At 34.0% G+C, this 22,701-nt stretch overlaps 2 protein-coding genes and 1 long non-coding RNA gene across 5 annotated transcripts in view; 2 read left to right on the forward strand and 1 right to left on the reverse strand.

Moving 5' to 3' along the window:
- Nucleotides 1-1,885: 1,885 nt before the first annotated feature.
- Nucleotides 1,886-5,690, forward strand: Gr32a (Gustatory receptor 32a). Its single transcript, XM_017613710.1, has 4 exons — nt 1,886-3,193; nt 3,253-3,315; nt 5,436-5,525; nt 5,582-5,690. The coding sequence occupies exons 1-4, from the start codon at nt 2,126-2,128 to the stop codon at nt 5,666-5,668; spliced, it is 1,308 nt and encodes a 435-aa protein (XP_017469199.1). The 5' UTR covers nt 1,886-2,125; the 3' UTR covers nt 5,669-5,690.
- Nucleotides 5,691-5,871: 181 nt separating this feature from the next.
- LOC108361154 (manganese-transporting ATPase 13A1) lies at nt 5,872-17,738 on the reverse strand. The gene is made up of 9 exons (XM_017613709.1): nt 17,550-17,738; nt 16,486-17,492; nt 15,451-16,406; nt 14,223-15,183; nt 13,965-14,161; nt 13,560-13,702; nt 13,354-13,486; nt 13,147-13,290; nt 5,872-6,194 (listed from the first exon to the last, which is right to left on the reverse strand). Exons 2-9 carry the CDS (start codon nt 17,483-17,485, stop codon nt 6,075-6,077), a joined length of 3,654 nt encoding a protein of 1,217 aa, XP_017469198.1. The 5' UTR covers nt 17,486-17,492; nt 17,550-17,738; the 3' UTR covers nt 5,872-6,074.
- Nucleotides 17,739-19,384: 1,646 nt separating this feature from the next.
- The window catches only part of LOC108361156 (uncharacterized), an 8,667-nt gene continuing 5,350 nt past the window's right edge, over nt 19,385-22,701 (forward strand). The window contains exons 1-2 of one of the 3 annotated variants that reach the window (XR_001847241.1): nt 19,385-19,764; nt 22,320-22,422. This is a non-coding gene — a long non-coding RNA (uncharacterized LOC108361156). The remainder of the gene's footprint in view (nt 19,765-22,319; nt 22,423-22,701) is intronic. The other 2 variants (XR_001847243.1, XR_001847242.1) reach the window with 2 other exon arrangements.

Raw genomic sequence — 22,701 nt, forward strand, 5'->3', positions numbered from 1 at the left:
ATGTGTTTAGAGAGGAAGTTTGGGTATAAAATTGATGAGGAAATCCTTTAGAATTCAAACAGATTCAAGTTTCTGGTACAGAAGGGCTGGTAAATATTGAAAATATCATTTTAAAATTTTATCCTTGAAATTTCGCAATATTTGTTTTTGAAAAAATTATCACCCCTATTCTGGTTGTCGTAAGTCGTTCGCATCGACAGTCGTTCGTTGAATTATGTCGTAAATAAAAACATTAACGGCAGATTTTAACACGTTTTCAATACTTCTTCATTTCGAAGAGATAATAGGAATAAAAATTTGTAGTGGATTATGTCACTGGTTGCCTCATAACGCCAATGAAAATCTCAAATTTCGACGAACGACTGTCGTTTCGACAATGGGAATAGGGCCGTATATGTTCAGGGCTTATATAAACTCGATTACATCCTCGAATTTCGTTCTTCAAACTTTGTCAGCTTAAAAATTACCCATTCGTCCTTGTGAATCCAAAAAATTTAAATTTTTTAAATTCTAAAGAAATTTCCTATAGCATTTATTACTCATATTTTTATTCTACATTGCATTGATTTTTTTTTTATAATTTTTGTTAATCATATCTTTGAAATTACAAAGTCCTTCAAAATAAACCTGCGGTCAGAGAGAAAAAATAAAAACGCCACTTTAAATAATAAAGTAGATTTCAAACCCATTTATTTATTATTTATTTCATGGTAGGAGAGCTTTTCAAACAATATAGAAGCAATTTTTTCGATTCAAGTTGTTGAAAAGTAATGAATATCTAAATCCCGGGACTAATCCCGGCATCCCAGGATTGTGACAACGCCATCCCGAAAATCCCGAGATCGGAAAAAGCCGACAAATTAACATCCCTAATGCATATGTATGCTCAATAGGGTGGTCCAAAAATGCATGTGAAAAAGTAAAGTCGGAATTTTTATGCTCTCACCTCCTAGGATTGATCTATACCGGTATTTTATATGGGAAAAAACAACTTTCCGTAGAAATGGTATAGAATTCTTGCAAACCGGAAAATATTGTACCCTAATGTACACTCGTGGCCACGCAAAACTTACGACCACTTTTTTTAATTTAGTAGAATTTTGTAAATTAAATATTTTTAAATATAGTTCAAACCGCAATAAAAACTATACATATAGAGTCCGACCGATTCCAATTTTTTTCAGGTACCGATGCCGATGCTGATTAATCGGCTTATGGGGAAAGAATCGGCCGATACCGATGCCGATGCCGATTCCATAAAAAATTACAAATAAATGTATTAATTCATAAAATCAGTACATTTCACGGCGTTATAAGAACTTATATGCTAGGTACGTATGTATGTATGTAATGTTTATTATTTTTTTTTTATAAAAGTCTAGCTGGTATACAAATAGAAAAATTCTGCCTATTTTCACCAAAATTTCAAACTTTTTAATCAGAATTTTGGTATGCAGTTTTGTAGACCATTTCATTGTAGTATAATGAAGTGCAAGTTTCAAGCTGCTATAAAATCCCGTTAATTTTTGGCAATTTTTTTTGGTTGGCAGTGTTCTCCATAAAAATAATTTTTGAGAGCTGTCTGCAAACGTTTTTTAAAGTTGGCTGTCGCTTCACCTGAACATTTGAAAAGAAATTCCAAAGAATCGGCGAAAAAGGGCCGATGCCGGTGCCGATGCCGATGCTCAATTTTGTGCCGATACTAGCCGATGCCGATTAATCGGTCGGACTCTATAGGTTTCAAACTCAAAGGTTTCAAACTTTGTGCAAAATTAAAAAAAATTAAAAATTTTATAAAAAATTTTAGGAAAATGCTGTTTAATGGCCCATTTAATTTTATGTAGTATAATAATGTGCAACTTTGAAGTGTTTCGAAATTCTCGGTGATTTTTAAACATATTTTCACCGACGGTCTTGGGTAGTTTTTTCCATGTAACTTTACGTACTTTTTATACGGGCATGTTTATGTGTAAATAAAGTGCACGTGTTGGTTGTAAGAGTTTGGGAGCCGCTTGTCAAAGTAGAAAAAAAGTACATATAGACATACCTACATATGTATGAATATATATCTGCTATGTATTTAAAAGTAGGTTTAAAATATTTGTGCTAATTTGTTGCGCGTACTATGGAGCACAACGGTTGGATTATTAGCATGCCGTACAACAAAGTGAGTCCATCAGAGGTGCAACATCATGGCACCAGTTGTAATGAATTTCTGCGGCAGACACCAAAGGATAACTCAATTTTCAAGGACATTCGAACCGTATTATTTATTTTGAAGGCCACGGGCCTATTGCCGATCTATGAGAAAGTGTCCAGCTACGAATTGGGTCCACCTTCAAAACTCAACATTTTCTATTCTTTTTTTGTTCGGGGCGTTGTGCAAGCATTTACTGTTTTCAATCTTTACAACCTTCTAACGCCTGGGTCCGCACAGCTCTTCTACTCCTACAGTGATACCGATAATGTGAATAAATGGATAGAATTTTTGCTGTGTATGTTAGCTCATACGACGACTAATATTATATGTGCGAAAAATTCAAAATCGTTTCTACAAATTTTCAACGAAATTTTAAAAGTGGACGAAGATGTCTTTGTCCAGTTTGGTGCCACGTTGGAAAACGAGTGCGACTTTTCACTGAAATTTATTGTGGGTATTTGCATTTGTCAATGGTATTTAATGATACTACGCGTCCTAGATGCTGAGGATCCGCTTACAGCCAACTCGTACATTTTCTTTGTGTTCAATGCAGTGCAGAATGGCATGGCAACGGTTTTTGTTGTTTTCGCAGCGGCTTTGTTAAGAATTGTGAAAGTGCGATTTGCTCATCTCAATTCGATTCTCGAAGGCTACTCATACACGCAGCAACTGAAGCTACGCCGTTTAGCAAGACGTATTGCTCGTGGTCCTACGATGGAGACATTCCCGGAGGATTCTTTATTTACGTATCGTATGCACAATAAGTTACTACGCATCTATCGTTCAATCAACGACTGTTGCAGCCTGATTTTGGTAGCATATATGGGCTATGCTTTCTACACCATTACCACCACTACGTACAATCTATTTGTGCAGATTACGACTCAACGAATTATATCATTAAAAGTGTTGCAGTTTTGCTTTGCATGGCTGGCGATGCACACTTGCGTTTTGGCACTGCTTTCGCGCAGCTGCGGACAAGCCACGGATGAGGTGAATATGATTTTCAGCATTAAATATTTTCTGCTCTGAACATTCAGTTCTTTGGAAAGGCTAACGGAACATCGCAGGTTGTGGCTCGCGTCTACGGAAAATCTAAGGATTATCAAAATATTGTAAACGAGTACAAATGCCATGTCGTTCGTTTGCTGCAAGAAGGTCATAACTCGAACCATCAAAAATGTGAAAAACCGCTTTTAGTCAGGGGCCTAAGAGTTATAAGTTTTTCACAAATCGCACACCTAGATCTAAAGTGCGATGAACTCAAAAAAAAAATGTTGGGCGATTTTTTTGCATAAATCAATTCATAGCACTTACACATCCAATTAAAGGAAATATGTTTTTCTTCATGATAATATACATTAACTAAAAAACTACTGTTATACCTGTTCTTGTATTAAGTGCGTTGAATTTGTACGATTCACAAGCAGTTAAGTTTCCCTCTAAGAATTTTGAGTTATGTAGCTCCCTTAAGATCTAGGTGAGTGAAATTTTACCCATAACATTTAATAACCCTTTCCCAAGTATCACTTTTTACGTTGGCTAATAACTGAAGAGTTGCATTCCAACTTTAATTTGTATGTTTCATTAAGCTGCCTTTACACGGGTCGATTTCCTAGTCGATTTTTTCGTTTAACCAAAATCGACGGGCGTAAAAGGCAATTCAACCGTAAAATGTAAGTATTTTGGCTGGTCGATTTTCCAGTCGACAAAAATCGCAGCTTTATAGTTCAGATTGTTTTTATTAATCGACTTCAAAAAAAGGAGCAAGGTTATCAATCAGGAATCGAAAACATAAGAATTCGTCTATATAGTATACGGCTTTCTCTCGACACCGTGAATTACTTTGTTCGCTCCCCCAATTACGATCGCGAACTACCCCATTCATACGAGCATTCGATTTGACAGTCCTCTGTCTCTGAGGTAATTCGCTCTCAAAATTTTGTATGGCGTATTACGTAATTCGTAGGTAATTGCAGTGCGAATTGCGAATGAGAGAGCAAACGGCGTAATTGGGGTGCCGTAAGAAAGCCGTAGTAGAATTACTTAATTTTGTTTAGAAAACCGGTTTATTTACGAGGTTTACGCGTTTACGAGGCATTTACACGGTTAGATGAGTACCCGTATTATTTTTTTATCCGTATTTTTTGTAAAAAATAGCATTTAAAATTTGACTTTTATTTGTTCGATCAAAAATATAAAGTTTACTTTTTTTTCGTATCAAAAATAAAAGTTAAGATTCAATACCTGTGTCACCTTCTTGTAAACAGGATATATAATATAATATATAAGCAAATAAAGGATGCAATAAACAATATGAAGACCGATAGTAAGCTGTTATTTTTAATCGGAAAAAAATAAAAGTTAATTTTTAACTGTTATTTTTTATTGAAAAATTAACAGTTTAATGTTGACTGTTATTTATGATCGGAAAAATAAGTCAAATATTAACTGTTATTTTCAAAGTAAAAAAAAATACAAAATTGATCGAAAAAATTATCTAAAACATAACGATTTTATTAAAAAAAAAAACAGTAAATATAACGGTTACGGTCCCTGTTACTAATTCATTGGAATATGTTTTTTATGTAAGTTATCGGAAAACTTTGGACACGGTGAACCGTTTTCGATAATTTCATGGGTGGTCCCAGACTAATTTGGTTTAGTTCCGATCCGATTGGCTCATGAAGAAATCAACGGTAATCCTAAATTTGTATATGAGCATTGAAGACGGTTGTGGTTTTTGCTTAAGAATTACTTGATTTAAATCATTTTGCAAATTAATATATCGTTCAGGAGAAATGGTGTGAAAGGCAGAAAGTACTTTTACAATATTGGCTATTAATGCTTTTGCTTTGAACTACAAAAATTACTTTTTCGTTATTTATAGAGTGTTTCGGACGACGTGAGATATCTGAGACTAGATTCGATAAATATTGATATCGTCAAAAATAGAGATAGGATAGAAATTTACAAATATATTGATTGCATTCTAGTTATATACATACACATTTAGTTGCTAGCTATGCAGGATGGAAAATAGTAAAATCGTATGAAAGACAAATTCTCTTTTATCAGCCACAAAATAAACAAATCTTGCCATGAATTTTTTACACAACATAAAATGGTTTATGACATTCTAGCAACAAACGAGCGATATGTGTACATATGTATGTACATTATAATTAGTAATTACCGACATAAAATATGAAACTACTTGGTGGAATTTTTCCAGGTCGATAAATTTTTGACGAAAAGCATAAAACAAGAGGTGCAGTTCACCGCTTATGGATTTTTTGTAATTGACAACTCGACGCTTTTCAAGGTATTGCTTTCCGAACATTTTAATTAGGTACACCGAATTCATTTGTCTTTTCTCAGATTTTCTCAGCTGTAACAACTTACCTGGTAATCTTAATCCAATTCAAGCAGCTAGAAGATTCAAAATCAGATGATGATTCTACCTAGATCTAGAAATGTGAATTTCCCAATTAAATGTGCCTTTTCACAGTAACTATTATGTATTACCGTATCTTTTACTTCTTTATTAAATTATTCTACACACACACAATTATAAAAAATTATTCTATAAATATTAAAAATTGCAAATGCGCAGGGGCCGAACTCCTTCAACCTTTCGTTTAAAAATAATTAAGAATCACAAAGAGAAAATTTTTTAAGTCATATAGCTGGGAACACTGCTGCAATGCTCTGTTATATGTATATTGTTCAACTTACATATATTCGTAATCTGTTTATTTATTTTTTTCTTCAATATTAAATACAAATTCCAATATGCAGTATGTATATAAAAGGTGAACTTAATCTTGTTAGACGATTTTGGGTAAACATAAACGAACTTTACTGGTCCCATTTAGTAGTTGACAATTTTCGACGTTTGCCTTGTTTCGCCAAAGAGAAATGAACAGATTCTATCCAACGCGAAAGCTGCTATGGTATCCGCTAATAAAACCAACACAAGCGTGTTGCGAAACTGAAATTATAAAAAATTATATACTTAAATACATACATACATATGTACATATTCAAAAACTTATGAACATATCGTTAGCTTAGAGTGAAAATTTGTTAAATCCAGTTTTCGAAATTTAACAGGAGAGATTAAAAGCTTCCCAACTCAATTTCTTTAAATATTTTGCAAAACTTTGATTACAAAATTTTTGTGCGTTAAAGCAAAATATAACTTTCATACAAACGGGTAGACTTAGACACAGTGTCCGTTTTTAATTTCATCGAAATTCAAATCACCCTGTAATTTCACACACCCAACCTTCACTAAAATGCGTTCTCGTATAGTATGTATACTTAACTAAATCGATATGACTTTTCGAAAAGGTAGCAAGATTAATAAAAGCCATTTTCAAACTAAAGCTTTCACAAATCTCTTGTGGGCACTCATATTTTAATATTTCATAAAAATTGTGTAAAAATTAAGGCAATTCGACTTTTCAAAACAGGAGGAAGTCCGCTTAGAAAGTATTTTCAAACTAAAATCTTAAATTACTTTTATACCTATCTTTTAAAAATTCATCCAACTTATGAAATGATGTTAATGTCGTTTTTTAAACACCTGGCAACTCCAATCAAACATTCCAAATGTTCAAACTAAAGGTTTCTCAACCCTGTTTCGCTTGACACCCGTAATTTAATTTTTCATATAACCTGTGTACAAATTAATGAAACTCGACCTCTCAAACAGGTGGCACCCCTCTTTAAAAGTAGTTTAAATATAAAAGCCTTCATAAATAACCTTTATCTGACATTGTGACATATATTTTAATTAACTGATAATTTTAATTGAATTTAATTTTTTAAACATGTGGCAACCCCAAAAATATAGTTCAGAAATAAAGCCTTTTCAAACCCATTTCAATTGATGCCAATATTTAAATAATTAATTTAACTTATCAAATAATTAATTTAACTTATTAAATAATTAATTTAACTTATTAAATAATTTGAATTGAACTTTTTAAACGGATGGTAACCCTATTTAAATAACTCAAAAATATTCTTAGTGTTCGTTAACACTCTTTCGTTTGATATATTTTAGTACTTCAATGTGTATAAGTTAACTAAATTCGACTTTTAAAACAGGTGGCAACCCCCTTACATGTAGTTTTCAAAACCATTTCCATCGATATTGTACTAATTGATTTAACTTTTTCGATTATTGGTATTTAATTTTTTATAAGATGGCAACTCTTTTTGAGAAAATAAGAAGTTATTGCACATCGACAGGCCGAGCCCTTTAACTTGATACCTCATTTTGTAAAATCGAACGAACGGTGATGGCTTTGATTGTTGAATAATTTGAATTGAATTTTTATAAGGTGGCAACTCTTTTCGAAAAAGTAAAACCTTACTGCACATCTACAGCCCAAGTCCTTAAATTTGACACAGCCTTTTGAAAATCGAACGAAAAAATCCCTTCGCGGATTATATATATATAGATGAATACCAATGATTTGGAAGGTACTGGGCTGAAAAAGCTGTACTCGCAATCGGAACGCAGTCGACACCACTGTCGATATAGGAAATCCGACAGTGACTACAACAAAGAAATTCAAGCGTATGTGAAAGAAGGTCAGAATAAGAAGAAATATACGTATAGGTCCAGTTTTGTTTTCCACTTGAAATAATTTAGAAAACAATTATTATGTTCGAAATGCAACCATGGACACTAGCTGGCAGTGAAGCTTGCAAATTCCTGTTCGCGCTAAACTTTGTAAGTTTCTCTCTTTGGGAGAGTAAGATCCCTTATTCTCTGAATTTTGTTACAGGCCAATTCTTACTGGCTTTGTGATTAACAAAAAAGAAAAACTGGCTATAACATGCTAAATCAAATAAAATAAATTTTCAAAATGGACTCCAATTTTAGTAATAATGTAATAAAAAATTAGTTTTATTTGGTGGTCTTCAAGCGCTTTGTGGGCAACAAAAGTTTTCAATTTAGAGTTTGTGGACTGAGAATAATGTTGCACTTTTTGAATAATGGGCTTTTTTCTGAGAAACTTCAACGTGTGTTTTACCGTGCTTTTCAGCTAAGATGCCAAAAAAAAACAGCCGTTTTAAGCTTTTTGCTGCAAAATGTTATTAAAGGAGTGTACCCCGAAGAATATAACACCTATATACATACGTATTTAAAGGAAAGAGCAAGAATGATATGCATACAGTACATAGGTGAAAAATGTTATCTTATTTTTTTAACTTTATACCTAGCCTAATTATAAGTAATATGAAATGAAAATATACTTGTTGTGCTAGTGTCTTTTCAAATAAATAATTAAGCACAAAATTGTACAAACAAAACACAAATATAAACTCTCGTGAAACTGAACTTAAATTTATTTCTTTTTGCTCCAAATCCGATAACCCTACATTGGACCCGCATTTTGAATTTAAACAAATCTGACATCGCCACCTCGAAGACCCGAACTCGAAAAAAAATATAGAAAAAGTTTTTTTTCTTAACCGCGGTCGCCCTAAATTTTTTTCTTTTCTTACAAAATCGCAAAATTGTGGGTTGGCTCTTTTCATGAAACTTGTTCTAATATGATTTGTGGAAATTCAAACTAAAAATGTTTTTCTTTAAATTGTAATTAAAAAAAAAATTACTTGAATGTAATGTTAGACTTGCTGTGTGAAATTAGAATGCGATTTTTGTTTTTTTTTGTTTGCTTTTTGGAAGTAATTAACAGACTTGAAAAATTGATTAAAAAGGAACAGTCCAGCGCCTTCGTCTTGGTCTGCAGGCTGTATCGGAGATACAGCCGCTAAATTTAAACGTAGAATACGTCGTATGGTTAAGAGCATATCCAAGTCAAAAACGAAAGCACACACTAAGAAAAAAATATCGATAACAAAAGCGATAGTAATATCGATATCAATATCGATAATAATATCGATAACAAAATCGATAGCAAACTCGATAACAAAATCGATAAAAATATTGATAACAAAATTAATAAAAATATCGATTACAAGATCTATCAAAAAATGGATTACAAAATCGATTACAAAGTCGATAACAAAATCGACAAGTATATCGACATCAAAAGTGATAACAACATCGATAGCAAAATCGATAAAAATATCGATAGTAAAACTGATAAAAATATCGATAACAAAAGCGATAACAATATCGATTAAAAATATCGGTAACAAAACCGATAAAAGTATTGATGACAAAATCGATAAAAATATCGACAACAAAATCGATAGCAAAATCGATAACAAAATCGATAAAAATATCGTTAAATAATCGATAATAAAATCGATAACAACGTGGATAACAATATCCATAACAAAATCAATCAAAATATCGATAACAAAATCGATAAAAATATCGACCATTATATCGATAAGTTCCGAAAATATCGATAGCAAAATCAATAACAGTATCGATATCAATTTCGATAACAAAATCGATAAAAATATCGATCACAAAACCCACAAAATATCGGTTATTATATCTATAAGTCCCGAGAATCCCGAAAATCGCTAAAATCCCGAAATAGTTCCCAGATTGAGTCTCTGTGCCTCTATCTATATCCTTTTCTCTACAACTACCTTTATTTTAATCTTCCTTCCTCTATCTTCATTTATACTTTTATCGGTATCCTCATCCTCATCTTTTTCTTTATATGTATTTATCTTTGTTTTTATTTTTATGTTTATCATATTTTTTATTCCCCTTCACCTTTGCCCTTATATATAAAAGTAAAGTGTTTAAATTTCCTTTGTTCTTAATTTTTGGCTTTATCTTTGCGGAACTTTGTTTTTGTTTTTATTTTTACCTTTGCCTTTATCCTTTTCTTTATCAATGTACGTACTCACCTTTACTTTTATTCTTCGATTGGTTTTTTTCTAAGTGTTGCTTCACTTCAAAAAGTTTTCGTGTATATATATTAGTATAAAAAATAGAAACAGATCCACATTAACTGCAATCAACATATGTACATACGCTGTGATTAGGTTATAAATATTGCTCCATTTGTTAATCAAAGCCGAAATATGTACTTACGCACACATACATACTTTTTGTCTCCTTCCCACACTTCCAATGCATGCACGTGTTTGCAAAATGATGACGAGGTGATTTTGTATGGAAAATCATTTATGCCCATATATTTGAATAAAATAAACATATATAGAAGATATCAACCAATACTTCCCATATACCAAACGAAAGGAAAACTCTTGAATTTTTGATTAAAGAAAACAAAAACAAAATCATTTGAGCGGTTTTCGAGCATTTTGGTAATGAAAAAAATTTGCAAATTTTTTCAACAATTTTAAAATGCTCAATATTTGTTAAATTTATATAAAATTTGTACCCGATAATATTTCTACTGCTCCAAAGAACCTATATCCCGAAAATGAAAGTTATATATGCCAACAATAAGTTGCTAGAGCACTTTAAAGGCTCAAAATTTACCCCAAAATAAGGCAATGTTTACCGTTGTTTTTACGACAGAAACCGAATTGGTTATTTACAAAAATGAATTGTCGACAGGTTTGGAATTTTATCTTTGAAACGCCACACTTTTCTTTGAAATCGCTTTATTAGTTCTCGTGCAATAAGCGTTTTTGTGAAGCTCTAAAAATTACAACTACAACATTTGAACATAGCCCCCATACCTTAAGGTAAGACGTATTCTACGTCAAAAACTGTAAAAGTACCTCATGTAAACATAAACACCGTATAACAAAAGCTCATGTAAATCCAAATTTCTAACTTTGTACAAAAATTAGAAAAATTCAACAAAGTTGCACAACGGCAATTTTCTAGTTTGAAGTGTCTACAAAATCCGTTAATTTTTGACAATTTTTTGTTGATGGTCAACGCTTTTTCTTCCATGCAAAGTTACACATATTATGTTCCCAATTTTTTATTTATTTTTTTTGTATGTTTACGTACGTTTGTTTTGTTTGTTTACGTATCCAAAAACGTTAAAAAAAGTGCGGTTTTTGTACCCGGAAATTAACAAAAAACTACTACAATTTTCATTGCTTTTCTTATCCAGAAAACGTTCGAAAATGATTTTATTCAAAAGCAATAGTTGGATTTTATTTGTTCAAGCTGAACATTTGAAAGCACGTATACTGCCGACTAGGCAGGCACCCAACGGGGCTGAAAGTGAGCTGCTCCCAAAGGAGCAAGTAGGCAGCAGTACAAAACCAAAGTAAAAAATGAATGTTTAAATTTTTAACAAAGCTCAGAAATAAATATCATTTTCATTAATTACATATGTAAAAAATTACATATTGAAAAAAAGTTTATTTATGTACATTAGACTGCATCACTCCCCATACAAAAAAAAAATCGGTACTATTTTTCCATTGGAATTATAAAATCTATTATTTTTTAAGACGTCCACCAAAATATTTCGGAAAAATATTGAGATTTACGTGAGCTGGACCGATTTGAAAATACCTCAAAAAATGTAGTTTTTATGAATAAAAAGTTTCCTAAAGATTTTTTTTGAAAAAATCCCCTCAAATGGCAAAACGGTTTAAGCTTAAAAAATTTGCATAAAAATATTAAAAAAAAAAGATTGGACGGAACCGTAATGATGAGATTTTTGATGCTGTTTTTTAACTTTTTTCAAAGATTGGTATAAGAAAAACTTGAATAACTGAACCTAAACTCTTCCGATTCAAACTTAAGAGGTGTCATTGGAAAGGTACTTTCTCACCCTTTTTATTTCCTTGCTAATAAACTCATTCAAAGGATGAAAGAGAAAGGTAGGATGAACGAACGTCATTCAAGGATGAATGAATGATGAATGATGATGATGATGTGTTGGTATTAGAAAAAAAAAATTGGGACACTAATGCCTTTTTTTGGACCGAAATAAAAACAGTGTGAAAATACATTTCTACTGAGATCCCATAAGTCAAAATCAGAATAGTTTTGGCCCAGTTATTCAAGTTTTTCGTAAATCAATCTTTGAAAAGAGTAAAAAAAAACACCATCAAAAATCTCATTCTTACGATTCCGTTGGAACGATTTTTAAATATTTTTATGCAGATTTTTTAAGCTTAATCTGTTTTGTCATCTGAGGGGAAAGTTCCTTAAGAAACTATTTTTATTCATAAAAAAACTCCTGGAGATATTTTCAAATCGGTCCAGCTCACTTAAATCTTAATATTTTTCCGAAATATTTTGGTGGACGTCTTAACCGCAACTTTTTTTGGTGATGCAGTGTAATGTACATATGTACATACATTTATGTATTTTCAAATGTATACCACATAGAATAGAAAACCCCACGTTTATAAGTACATCAAATGGTTTACAAAAAACCTCATTTCAAAAAATATATAAAAAATATGAAAAATTAAAATACGAATGCATTGGTTTTTAAATGCTTTATTTGAAGCGCTCACCATGGGCTTCTTTAGGAGCAACAAAGGAGCGCTTCTGTCTAATGAGGAAAGGAGCACTTTTGATCCCGTTGGGCAGTGACTGAGGGAAATAAAATACCGGAGCGATGATAAAAAAGCCTTTGGTCCGAAGCCATGTTTGCCACCAAACAGTTGTCTATCATTTAACTTAAAATATATAACTACTGTATACTGGTTAGCAGTGCACGCAGGGCCGTCGAGAAAATACTCGGGTCTCGGACTGAAAAATCACGAGCCCCTATACATAAGTTGTATCAATTCAAATGCATGTGATTATTTTCTTTAATGTATAGAGTCTGAAACAATCAGTGCGAATCGGAATATATTTCTAATAAAAGCACATAACGAAGGAGCAATTATATTGTAAAAAATAATAAAAAGTTATGGTTCTGATATTTCAGGCCAGGGGGTTCACCCTGCTAGCCTATACCTTTCCTTAAACAACCTACTCTTATCTCTTGTTTAAGTTCCCTCAACTTTTTGTGAATAATTAGATTGGACTGATAACTTACATCGTCAGGGAATGAGACAATTTCAAAAGCTTCGGTCAGAACGGATGAGAGGCCCAAAGAAAGGAATAACACCAATGCAGACGAAACCAGGATCGATGTTAGTAGAGGCCGGTTTTCTCGTAAACTCTCCATAAAAGGATGCCCCTGATAGAATCATTGAATTCAAATGAATAACAAAATAAAATAGCATGTTATATGAAGTAATACCTTGTGATTGACTGCAAAAGTAGATACTTGCAATGCAAGACAAATTATGTAAACCGTGCTGTTTATAATGTTTGGTTCGAAAGTCTGCTTTTCCTCTGCCTCCATGTCTATGTAGAGTTTTACTTTCCCTTCCCTGTTCCAAAACGATAAATGAATGATAACTTTGGTTAGGTTTCAATTATAACTCGTAAAACAAAACAACTTACCTTACAGGTGCCCGCGCCGTAGCCTCCTGTGTTAAGTAGTAAAGTGCACCAAAATGAACGGCAAACTGGCAAAGTATGGTTGATATACTATAAAAGTTAAATATATTTGGCAATGGTGCAGTTTTTGATAGAGTTTTCAGCGGCTATATAATAGAATTCAGAATGTATAAAATTTTGTCATCCTTGTAATTAATTATTGTCAAGATGTATTGATTGTACGACGCGACATATCGCACAGAACTGTATCAATATCACCTTTGTTCTACCATATTCATTTACTTTTGAAGCGTTTTTTTTTTTGAGATTAGGTTCAAACTAAGGCCAATGCTTTCAGCGATTTCGCATTTAAAAGGAATGCATATGACGCGTCACCAGATCAAGACACTTGTTTTTGTGGTAGTTTACCTTTGAACGTGTTATACAAAGAAAGCAAGCAGCTATGAAGAGTCCCTGCAGAGTTGCTTGCATATCACTGAATTTTACGCCATCAATGTATAAAACTGATTGGCAGTAGGCTGATATGAGTGCATTAAGGGCTAAGACTTTGAACATTTGTAGTGTTGTCACTAAAGTGCAGCGTCCCTGTTTAATAATGTGATTCACTGCAGGAACCAAAAAGTAATAATTTTTCAAACAAATACATAGAGACAATGTTTAACATACCACACATTATCGACGATGTTTTGCTGGTAAACGGTGCCGCTATACTTGCATCTCCTAGTTTTACAACCGTTGTATCCTCATATATTTCATTCAATTCCGTTTGTAGACGTGCCTGTGTAGAATTTAAATTCTCTCTATGACGTAAAATTGCTCGTTCACGTGGCATAAGATTTCGACGCTCCGTCGAATTAGAACCTATTGTAGCAACACTTCTATTGCCGCCGGTGTTTCGTGTGGTATTGCCAGATGAACTGCTGCCTGTGTCTACAGTTATTGATCCTGTTCCATTGGTCACATCTCGTCTCCTCCTTAGTTTTGCTGGTGCTGTACTTAGCAAAGACACCCCTACATGAGCATGTTTAAGAGCGCCTACATCATTGGTACCGTCCCCGCACATGAGCGTATAGTATCCGAGATGTTTCAAGGATGTTATAACATATTCTTTTTGTTTTGGCGCAAATCGCGCACAAACAGTGACGTGTTGTAAAATCTTTTGCATGTAAGGATTTTCGTTATCCTTGAGGTAATTCAACCCTTCGCCGGTTATACACAAATCATAGCTAGCTAGCATATCCTTTAGATCATGCTTAAGGCTATATGCCGCATCTGTATTAACTGAAAGCCAATGCCATTTAATATTTTTCTCGTTATCCATCTCGCCAGGAGTAAGGATGAGGAGTTTTTTACGTGTAAAGCGTAACTCTTTGGCTACATGACAGGCTGTTAATGGATTGTCGCCAGTTATCATTACAACTTTGTGGGATGCGTGTATCAACTCTTTGATTACACTTTTGGAATCAGGTTTTATAGGGCACGATATTATGACGAATCCCGCAAATATCAAGTTACATTCAACATCATCGCGCTTTAATTCGCGGACGCGTTGGGCATCCATTTGTCCGAATTCTTTTATGCCCAATGCTAAAACGCGTGCTCCGCGTCGAGAATATTCAAGGAATGTCTGAAAGTATTAATTTCCCGTAAGTAGAGGTGAAAATATTTAAGTAAAAGCTACTATATTAAGCAGGGATGACATGATTTGTACATTTTGATAGTTACAGAGTGGTGTTGTCTGGAAATTCTTTTATTGAGCTGAACTCAAATTTCTAAACACCACTAGGTGGCTGCAAAAAAATTACAAATCTGTACAAATGTACCAATCGTGCGATCTCTACTTTAGAAGGACGGCATTCCTTATCCAATTTATTGTGATAACTAATATGGTTACCTTTTCATAATCCTTCGGTACTTCTTTTAGCATATTCTGTATTACTTCAGGTGCGCCTTTTACTGTGCCTATATAAAAAATATCATTGCTGAATGGCACTAAATAGCCCGCTAAAACCGACATCCTTTTTAGGGCCGAGGAGAAATAGTAACGATGAAATATACGTAAAGGTTTTAGTTTTCCGCGTTTTGGAATAACGCTATCCTGCTTGGTAAGGCTCCAATCAACTGCTGTAAGTGTAGCCTTTTCAAGCGGATCGCCAACAAGTCCGTCATCAAGCATTACCAGGGAATGACAAGTTGCCAGTACTTGTATTGTATGGTCTACCGCCCTATCCATTGGCACAATAGCATTAATATCATCAGACATACCAACAATACCTTCAACCATCAAATTATCCGATGTAAGAGTTCCGGTCTTGTCGAAACAGCAGATTTGAACTTTACCAGCGAACGGAATGCGAAAAGGCTCAGTACAGAATACAAAAAGTTTCGATAGTTGCATAAGTGAAGTGTTAACTGCCAATGTTAATTCAATTGGAAGGTCTGGGGGTATTATTGACGTCAATATAAGCGTACATTCTAAGAAAAGCTTGTAGCGACTCCGCTCTGGATCTTCGGTTCCCTTAATCCAAACATAAGATGCAGCGGCAATAGCAAAAACCATTAAAAAGAGTATGAAGGCAAATGTTTCTAAATTGTTTTCAGTTACACGGTTAACACCGAATAGAATTGTTCTCAACAATTTTCCCTGGGATGTATTGAAACCATTGCGCAGCACATATCCTATACAACCACCGTCCGGTGCTCGTATAGCATCTTTTGTGGGAGCAGTATGTTGCACCACTTTAGTCCCACCAAAGAGAACAAACAGCTTACTATCGCCTTCCATATCTAGTTCTACATCTAGATTATCTAGTGTCTCTAAGGACTCTTTCATTTGCGGCACCGATTCCCCTGAAAACAATACGTTATCTTTTAGTCAGATGCTTGGGCGGACAACAGCAACGGATCTGATATCAATTTCCATACATACCTGTCAGCATGCTCTCATCAACTATGCAACTACCACGTAATAACACTATGTCACAGGGCACCAAATTGTCGTTTTGTGATCTTGTTATGGACACAATATCTCCAGGTACAAGCTGATCGGAGATTATCTGTCGCCATTTATTTTGTCTCAGCACGCTAATGGAATAAGGTTTGTTGCCCATTTTTCTAATTTCAGCCATGTTATGAAGTTGCTGACCAACAAGAGTGCATTCGAAAATAACCATCATGACCAGTGTGAATAGGGAATAGTACCAATACTCATCGAGACACCACAAAGCAACCGAAAATATTTGAAATACAAAGAAAGGTGCTGTGGCTCGTTCGATAAAGAGTTCATAGAATTCTGGAACGACCATTTTCATTTCATTCAATCCATAGGTTTGTTCTGCTATCTTGACTGCTGCTTCTGTTTCGTGACCTCGACTGCGAGAGTAATGACTTAGGATTTCGTGCACAGGAAATGCTATTCCATGGAATGTACACTTTTCTTCGTCCCAAACATATTTTGTTTTTTGGAAAACAAAATAGAGTTGTTGCTCGCCGTTGGCCAATTTGCTACAATGTATGTGCACCAGCTGAGAAGAACCATTGTTTGGTGTTGGCACTACCTTGGCTAAAACACCTTCTGCGGGAATTTTGACTTTACGACAATTCAGAAACGCGAGCACATGCACACTCCAATAGCAACAAAGTAATGAAAGAATTTGGGCAAACGCTATTACAGCTACCGAGATTAGGCCGGCTTCGTAGTGCACATCAATACCGTAGACAAATATCCAGGCATAAAAAGCGGTCAAATACATTAAAACAAATGGCATAACTATACCGCTAAGTACTATTGGGTTCCGGATGTGTAAAGTCACATATTGCACCAAATCATCAAGAGCCGGTTTTTTTTTCTTTTCATGTTTGCCTTTACTATATGATGGAGCTATCGAATTCAAATCTGGCTTGCTTTCGTCCACGTATTCGCGAATCATCCTTGGATGTTCTTTGTTCAAGACAATGTTTTAAAAGCTTGCTGTAGTAATTTCTAATTCCTTAACATTTATTTATAAAAGCAGAGTTTTTTTCAACGTATGAACGTCATAATTTCGAAAGTCACCCACAGAAAAATTAATAATTTTCGTCACTTGTGTTTTCTGTTGCGAATTCGCCTTATTTGCCTGCATGTCAAACTTAATGGAACTGCCCAAGGCGAATTTATACAGCACTGACGTGTCTTGATGTTACTGCACGTGTCTACAGTATAAATTTTGTGTATCAAGCATATGTTGGAATATAAATTGCCAATAGTAACCGCTCATTGCTCTTTAAGAGCAATATATGTCAGAGCTAATATATTGCCTTCTATTGCCGCCATTTTGGTAGTTTGACAGCTGCATTTTCACTTGCACGAAAACTTCCTGGTATCAGCTATTGATTTTTTAATAGAAAGAAAAAACCGGGCCGTTAAATATTATAGGATTTCCCGGATAACAAAATCCCCGGGAGTATTCAGAATTGGGCTGTAAATGTATGACCTGGTAATAAATATTGGAAGTTAATCAACTATATCTACTTAAGTCATCTGAAATTGTGCCCAAGTGTATTATATTGAAACTTGAAAGGAAGTTCTTGGTTGTGTAACGTAGGGGTTAGAACTGCCGCGGCGAATAGCTCAGCTGTTAAAGGCCCTACACACGCATTGATTTATCGGGCAACCAGTTGACCAACCTACTTAACGAAATTCCCTACAAACGCACCAACCAGTTGGCCGATTTCATTTGAGTGACAGTTTTTTAACCGTGAACAACACAACAGCACTGGTAAACTTTTAAGCTATGCTAATGCAGCGTTTTTGCTGCATTTAAAATGCAACATTAAGCGCTTTCGAACATATGTTTTCAAAGGGCGTTCATGCTATCGCATTTAGCAAATGTACATTTACGCGAGTTTGAAATCGTATGCTTTTGACAAACAGCCGTGTTCCAGTAGCTTATTCAGATCCTCATCTATTGCGATCAATTCTCACGCAGAAGATAATGTGCAAAAAACCCCACTGAAAAGGAAAAAATAAATTGTAAACCAAAAATTCAATACAAAAACTTGAATTGTTTTAACCATAACCGAACATATGTTTGTGAATATATTCATTTGTCGGTGCTGTCAGTTAAAATTTCCTCACTTAATTAGGAAACAAAACAAACAGAGTTCATCACAAATTGATTCAGATTTCTATCAGCATCACATCGATGCTGAATTGAGTAACTTTTCTTTATCCAAATAATGTAAAATAATAAATGAAATCTCGATCGGCGATCACTGAAACGCAGCTAGACCCTGTATACGCGAAAAAGCAATGCTGCCACTTTTTTCCATTAAACCATGTTCGAATCGTGGAAATTTTGGAAGATCACGGGATTGCTTTTAGCATTTAGGGCCGGTTACTCAATGTCCGGTTAACACTAATCTGCGGTTAAACATCGTTATCGACGTCTTCGACTCCATGTATACAACATGAAAACGGGAGCAGTGTCAATAACAAATACCAAAAAACGTAGATCTAAAAGAAGAGCCAACACGTTATAATTGTAACGAATGGGAACATCAGGAGCGTGCTTTCTCTTTCGCCCAAATACATTTTGTGATTGGATGAAAAGAGAAGGCACGCTCCTGATGTTCACACTCGCTACAATTATGACGTGTTGTCTCGTCTTATAGATTTACGTTCTTTGCAAATACACAAAGATGAGAAGCATTCTTAGCATAGCTTAAAAGTTTACCAATGCTCTTGACTTGTTCACAGATCAAAACCTGTCACTGAAATGAAAATGGCCAACTGGTTGGTGAAGTGGTTAGCCGATAAATCAGTGCGTGTGTAGGGCCTTTAACGGCAACACCACCGTGTGTGAATGCGCCTTGGTTTTAATTATCTATTGGCAACCTGTATTGCAATTATAGATCCGGAAACATGGTGGAATATCCATGTCCGCAAAGAACTGTCATATTCCAAGATGGGTTTTCAACAAAGATGTTAAGCACGTGCCTCTGGATAGTAGTCTAAAAGGTATTCGCCTTGATAGTTTTAAAGTGTTAAGGATTTAAATGATTGGTTGACTTCCAAACCATCAATTGCATTGCTAACGTACGGAGTATAGTGTTCCATATGCCGAAATACAAAATGCTGGTGTGCATATTGTTACGAAACGCACCTGAAACTTGTATCAAAGCGCGTTACTGGAGCAATAAGCGCGTAGTAAAATGTAGCTAATAGAACGTAAGTGATTTTTTTATAGTTGTATTTTCATCATATTCATATAGGCGTTTTTGTATCATTGGCGTTAATATATGTACAGTATATATGTAAGCAATAACCGTCTAGGTGGAAAAACCCGAACCCGATAAAAAACAATTAAGGTTTCGAATGAAATTCTAAGAGCTTGTCAGACGTGGGTCTGCAACATGAACGAAAGACACAAGATCACGCGGGAAGGAAAAAACGAAAAAAGTTATTTTCTAGCTGCCGAAATCTCGATGCCATCTTTGTTGTAAGAATTCTTACTTTACTTAAGTAAACAACGAAGAGAACGGAGAAAACCGCGAAATTGTTGAACGTATGAAAAATCATTTTTATTATGCAAATTCTTCTATAAATCATGCCGTTGTGTTAAATTATTCTTTATCTTATGTGTACACACGTTGTCACAAGTGGAAATGAAGAAAATTGCAGTAAAAAGCCACCACCAAATTGTAAACAACGAAGAAATGTAAACAAACTCAACTTTTCAACTTTTTCCTAAATGCGATTCTAACGGGCTAGTCTCCAGCCCGCGTGATCTTGTCTTTTTGGTTCATGGGTCTGCAATATATTTCGAAAAGGCTGTCAAATTGAGAAATTTCAGAACGCAGTTGGGGTCGGCTTTACAAAACAGAACCATTCGAGATTTCAGCGAAAGAATAAGGAATTTCGTTATTAAACTTTTGAGGATGTTGAGGGAGGCCTCCTTTAACTAAATTGATCACTCTCACAATTTAGTTACTAAAAGTATTTGTATATTTGCAATGTTCACGTGCATATGTAGTACTTTTAATATGTATCTATTGATCAATTATTTATGTAAAACGCGTTTATAAATGTGTTTAGAAGATTTAGCACTTTTCACAAACAGCAATAACAATGGCCCACAGTAAGAGCAAATGTGTGCTGTCGTACGTTTTAAAAGTAAATACGCCACAATTAAGGGTTTTTATTAAAGTGCGGTCAAGACAAAAAGGAGTTATGAGCAAAATTGTAATATTTATATCGATATGCTTATATCGAAAATTTTTAACGAAAAATCGAGCGTTTTTTTCTTAAAATTTTCGCCTGCCGCGCTTTTTATAACAAAAATCGATACATCGATAAATAATGAAAATTTTTAATAAAAAATAGCGCGATTTTTCATAAAAAATCTATACCTTGAATGAACAACGAAAAATTTGTAATAAAAAATCACGACCAAATATTTTTTTTTCAACTTTTCCCGGCAGTTGCATAACGTCACCTGGGTAAAAGATTGTCGTATGTTACTTTCGGCAGGTTTTGGGAAAGCGATGTTAAAGATTCAGTAACAATTTCTCAAAAGCTGTACAATCGTTTCTTACCAAAATTAAATGTTTGATTGTACATACTATTTCAAGTATAAACCCACATTTTCTTAAATTTTCAATAACTCGTATAGCTTTTACAGCCACTTGATGATAAAATCAATTTGTCGTGTATTACTCGTACGCAAAAAATTGATTCTAATACACCTGAGATATAAATTAATGAATAAAAATCAACAAAAACTTACACAATTTGTCGATAAAAGTTGCCGTAGCACATACGACTATCCATTGTGTAGGATTGGTGTGATTTTGTCGTATATACCATACAATTTGTCACATAAGACAATAACAAGTAATCAATTTCATCAAACTGTATGAAAATTTTTTTCGTATGTGAAATTTTTCGTCACATACAACAAAATGTTGACCGAGTCGCTAGCGAACTTGCAAATACGACAAAATTTTACTCGTATCTCGGAAACTAAAGCATATATCCAAAAACTGATAACACCATTCGAAATATACTATTTAAAAATATAAAACTGCATCATTAAATAAAAATCGTCAAAATGGGGCTTTCGATAAATTTTTACCCAGGCGACGATGAGCAGTCACACCTTGCATATAAAGTGTCTTTCAAAAGGGTTTTTTTTATTTCCGAAAGGCGAATTGCAGATTGCTAGTGCAGCACGAGCAATTTGAAATATATTTGCGAAATCGATTTGCGCTTTCTCAATTGCAGTCACATTTGGCAACTTTTATTTCTGAAACTGGCGCTTTGCTGGCAAAGTTATAANCATGATAAAAACATAACAAGGTAAAACCATTGAGAGGCAGTCTGACGTTTGCCAACAATATAATTTTAAAATCAAAACTCAAACTCACACACACAATCTCATTTTCAATCTCAAACAACAACAATTGTGAACAATTTAATTTTTTTATTTTCAATTTTATATGATTTTAAAATGTTGGCAAACGTCAGAACAAAATCATGGCCGACGAATTGAGAGAATGAATTTACCTTGTAATGTTTTTATCATGACTGCTACTCAATCGCTTCTTTTGTATGGAAGAAGGTTTATAGGAATTTTTATAAGAAATTCAAAGTATTTGACATTTTCGAGACCAAATAATTTGAAAAAATTAACATTAGCCGCTCTACTGATACTACCTGGTTTTGTAAACTGTAGAAATTGTTTGCAATTCCAAACTTTAATACTCAATTTTTTTTTATTACAGCTTGATACAGATGGTAACTACTAATGACTAGCTACCAATCCTTGATCTGGAATTATATACAAGAAAATATGTACATAATAAAAAGATGTTTCGAAAAAGTAAGGTAATATTTATGTATGCATTTGTTTATGTATGTATGTATGTGGAGTGCCTAATTAAAAGAGGATTTTTCCTCGATAAATCATTTAAAGAAACAGACGAAAATGAACGAACCCTAAATATACTTTAAACATCATGATTTGTCGCAGTAAACAAGGTGGCCTCATATCAAGCCAAAACGAAAAATATTTTCTTAAGAGGTAAGCCTCTGCTGCTAGCGCTGCACTTCATCGGTTGTATAATAATTGTTATTATTATATTAGCTTTCTTAAAAAAAAAAAAT

Source organism: Rhagoletis zephyria, unplaced genomic scaffold, assembly GCF_001687245.7.
Source record: "Rhagoletis zephyria isolate East Lansing unplaced genomic scaffold, Rhagoletis_zephyria_1.1 Rzeph_scaffold_00706, whole genome shotgun sequence".
NCBI lineage: Eukaryota > Metazoa > Arthropoda > Insecta > Diptera > Tephritidae > Rhagoletis > Rhagoletis zephyria.